This window comes from Hipposideros armiger, unplaced genomic scaffold, assembly GCF_001890085.2.
Source record: "Hipposideros armiger isolate ML-2016 unplaced genomic scaffold, ASM189008v1 scaffold_32, whole genome shotgun sequence".
In the NCBI taxonomy this organism is placed as follows: domain Eukaryota; kingdom Metazoa; phylum Chordata; class Mammalia; order Chiroptera; family Hipposideridae; genus Hipposideros; species Hipposideros armiger.
In genome coordinates this window covers 4,517,508-4,521,510 of record NW_017731382.1, presented here as the reverse complement: position 1 = coordinate 4,521,510, position 4,003 = coordinate 4,517,508, and the positions used below count along the sequence as shown (strand labels likewise).

The following is a 4,003-nucleotide window of genomic DNA, read 5'->3' as shown; positions in this document are numbered from 1 at the left end:
GGGCCTTTGACACTTTGAGGTGACACTTTACCACCATAGTGCCCTGCCAACCAGCAGCCATCAGTACATACAATGTGCTGCCAACAACACTTGATGTCCAGGAGGTGTTCCCATCAGCCTGTGTGCGATCCCTCCCGCCTGTCAATGGAATGGCCATGTGTTTTGCATTAGCACAGTGAACTGGGTCAAAGTTTAGTCAATCAAAAGTTGTGTGAGGACTTGCGATGGCTGGTCTTGGGGTTGGAGGCCTTCCAGCATTCACCCTCAACTAGCTGTTCAATGATTATCTCCCTGGCGCTTATTGTGGTGAGTTGGCCCAAGGTACAACTGACTGTGGCTGTGATCCAAAGACCTGCCCCTGACGTCAGAGGCGAGCCTCCTGGGTGGGACCAGGGGGCAGGACCTGTCTTCTCTATGGGATTTAAAGCCAGCAGGCTCTGCCACCAAACACCAAACACAGCCTTCCCACTGGGAACGGACTCTTGCCAGCGGGAAGATCCTGAAAGGGAGCTTTGGATCTCAGACCGAGATCAGCCAGAGAGAAGAAAAGTAGGTAGAGCTTTCGAACTTGACTTTCTAAAAATGACAGAGATGACACAAACTCACTTTCTTTTTTCCTTAGAGCCACAACTGTCTGGGGGTGGGACACCCAAACAAAGCACGTTGCGTTTGTTGGAGGGCATCTGTTGTTGTTTTTGTTCAGGAAATCTGTGCTTTCTATTTCAGGGAACGTTGGCATCGTGCTCCTCAACACAACCCTACAAAAATGCCTCCTCAGCTGCAAAACGGCCTCAACTTCTCTGCCAAAGTCATCCAGGGCACCCTCGACAGCCTGCCCCAGGCAGTGAGAGAGTTTGTGGAGCAAAACGCCAGGTTGTGCCAGCCTGATCACATCCACATCTGCGATGGCTCCGAGGAGGAGAACCGGCAGCTGCTGCACCAAATGGAGGAACAGGGGACCATCAAGAGGCTGAAGAAGTATGACAACTGGTGAGTGCAGCCTCCAGCCCCAGCTTCCATGCCTCCCCTTTGCCAATGTGGTGTTGGTGGAAAGAGGTGGTGAAGACCTCTCGAAGGTGGGGGTTGCAGACTCTTGAAAAACTTAATAGAATGGCCAAAACCATATAGACTTTCATTTAATGGCATTCATAGAGCCCAAGTCTTCACTGAGATGGCACGTACAAACAAATGCTCTTTGCAAACTAGACCCCTGATAAAAATGAAAGACAGACGGTGCCTGTCCTCAAAGACTAGCTCACCGTCTAGTAAATATCTCCTTGACCATTCCCAGCTGGTGTGGCTGTCCACATCCAGAGAACATCATCAGTGTGCTCAGCACCCACTAGGTGTGGGAAGGGCATGATCATGAAGAAACCGGTCCATTCCTAAATGATGCTCGGCTGAGGGTCCAGTGCACAGATGCTACGCAAAGTCACAGCACTTTCCTCTCCAATCCTACCTCTGTGTTTTTTATCTTTACAGCTGGTTGGCTCTCACTGACCCCAGGGATGTGGCCAGAATTGAAAGCAAGACGGTCATCATTACCCAAGAGCAGAGAGATACGGTGCCCATCTCCAAAAATGGCCAAAGCCAACTGGGTCGCTGGATGTCCGAGGGGGACTTTGAGAAAGCGTTCAATGCCCGATTTCCAGGGTGCATGAAAGGTAAATAAAACATGTATTTGATTGGGCAAAATATCAGCAAGCCTTTTATTATTATATCTAGCCTGATGGTAATTGTAACAGTAATGGAAGCTCCCATGGCCTCAGAGATCTTTAAATTCCATATGTGAAATTGGCAATGTATTGGGAATGTACATCTCGGTTTGGGTTTTACAGACTGTCTTAGGGGAACATGAAAATTATTTCTATGCATGTGAATATAAGATAGCTTGGCGGAACCCAATTGCACATTTATGAAAACCTCTTCATTTTGGGGTTCTGTTCCCTTTCCAGTGGACTCTTATAAATCGGGGCTGGCGGCAAGCAGGGCATGAGAATGGGTCCACCTGGGAAAACCATGTTGGTTGTTTGTGAGTCCAAGGTCATTTCTCACCAGTTCCCCCCGACTGACCCCACAGGTCGCACCATGTACGTCATCCCATTCAGCATGGGGCCCCTGGGTTCGCCTCTGGCCAAGATTGGCATCGAGCTGTCGGATTCGCCCTACGTGGTGGCCAGCATGCGCATCATGACGCGAATGGGCACACCCGTCCTGGAAGCGCTGGGGGACGGGGAGTTCATCAAGTGCCTCCATTCCGTGGGCTGCCCTTTGCCTTTAAAAAGTAAGAGCCTTATTTCAAAATCGAAAGCTAGAATTTTTCAAAGTAAGCTTAGCATTAAATCCTCCTGGGGATCCCTGGGAGGGGTCGTGCCACACTAACGTGGGATGTGTCCTTCTGTGCAGAGCCTTTGGTTAACAACTGGGCCTGTAACCCGGAGCTGACACTCATCGCCCACCTGCCCGACCGCAGAGAAATCATCTCCTTCGGGAGTGGGTACGGCGGGAACTCGCTCCTTGGGAAGAAGTGCTTTGCCCTCCGGATTGCCAGCCGCCTGGCCAAGGAGGAGGGGTGGCTGGCAGAGCACATGCTGGTAAGGCACAGGGAATTCTGAGTGTCCTCGGTGGAGGGCTGCCAGCTGGGGCAGGGTGCTGGCAAATAGAAACCGTGTTAGAGTTTCCATCAGGCAAGACCCAACACGCCCCAAGGACAGATTAGGAAGTTCCAGCAATAATGATTAGTCTGCTCAGGGATGCCCATCGCAAGGACTTCAAACACGGCCAGACCCACAGAGAGCCTCTGGGTTTCATCCTTCCAAATATGAGTTTTGATACCTGAAGAGACAGATGTGGGGGACCCACCTTTTGGGGGCTTCCAGGAACACCTACAGGCTGAAGTCCTGACCACCGGGAAACAGAGGCAGGAAGAGTTTAAGGAGGAATCTTGTGTCCCACAGATCCTGGGCATCACCAACCCCGAGGGTCAGAAGAAGTACTTCGCGGCGGCGTTCCCCAGCGCCTGCGGGAAGACCAACCTGGCCATGATGAACCCCACCCTCCCGGGGTGGAAGGTAGAGTGTGTGGGGGACGACATCGCCTGGATGAAATTCGACCAACAAGGTGAATTTCAGGCCCAACTGTTGCTGATAATCATGGGAGCTGAGTGAACTTCCTGCTTTCAAAACATGCCAAATTCTCCTGAGTCCACACTGTTTGGATTTTTAATTCAGTGATTTCAGACCTTGCAGAGTCGTAGAAATATGTGCTCTATATAATAAGCATTCTTTCATTTCATATCACGTCTGGATGGAAACGGGGCCCTTGTGTGGCTGTTTGCTTACGTAATACATTTGTTAACGTAGTATTGATGGGAAACTGATGAGGAAGAAAGAGTTGTCAATATAATCCTTGGAAAAGAAAAGAGAAATACTATATCCTAAGGAGGAGAAAAAAAAAAAAGATTTGAGAATTTGGTACTAAAGTGAGCCTAGTAAGATATCAGAGTGTATGTTGTGCTTTGCTCAGTGTTCATGTCTACGTTTCGGTTTAAAATTTTCCAGGTAACTTAAGGGCTATCAACCCAGAAAATGGATTTTTTGGTGTCGCTCCTGGAACCTCTGTAAAGACAAACCCCAACGCCATCAAGACCATCCAGAAGAACACCATCTTCACCAACGTGGCTGAGACCAGTGACGGCGGCATTTACTGGGAAGGCATCGACCAGCCGCTGGCCTCGGGCATCAAGCTCACGTCCTGGAAGAATAAGGAGTGGGCCCCCGAGGACGGTACGCTCCCTCTGGCGGCCCTGGCCCTCCAGCCTGTGGGTGCTACTTGTTTGGGCCAGATGCTAAGGGGCCTCTCCTCTCTTGCTGTTTGTAGGGGAACCTTGTGCCCACCCCAACTCGCGGTTCTGCACCCCTGCCAGCCAGTGCCCCATCATGGACCCTGCCTGGGAGGCTCCAGAAGGCGTGCCCATCGAAGGCATCATCTTTGGAGGGCGCCG

The 4,003-nt window shown here is 50.8% G+C and overlaps 1 protein-coding gene across 1 annotated transcript in view; it reads left to right on the top strand.

Annotated features, from left to right (window-relative positions):
• Nucleotides 1–437: 437 nt before the first annotated feature.
• PCK1 (phosphoenolpyruvate carboxykinase 1) overlaps nucleotides 438–4,003 on the top strand; it is a gene marked incomplete in the record, with an annotated part of 5,431 nt that continues 1,865 nt past the window's right edge. Inside the window, 8 exon segments of the mRNA XM_019637125.1 lie at nucleotides 438–549; nucleotides 727–990; nucleotides 1,483–1,664; nucleotides 2,081–2,284; nucleotides 2,407–2,594; nucleotides 2,958–3,120; nucleotides 3,561–3,785; nucleotides 3,880–4,003. Coding sequence (XP_019492670.1) covers nucleotides 767–990; nucleotides 1,483–1,664; nucleotides 2,081–2,284; nucleotides 2,407–2,594; nucleotides 2,958–3,120; nucleotides 3,561–3,785; nucleotides 3,880–4,003 — 1,310 coding nt within the window.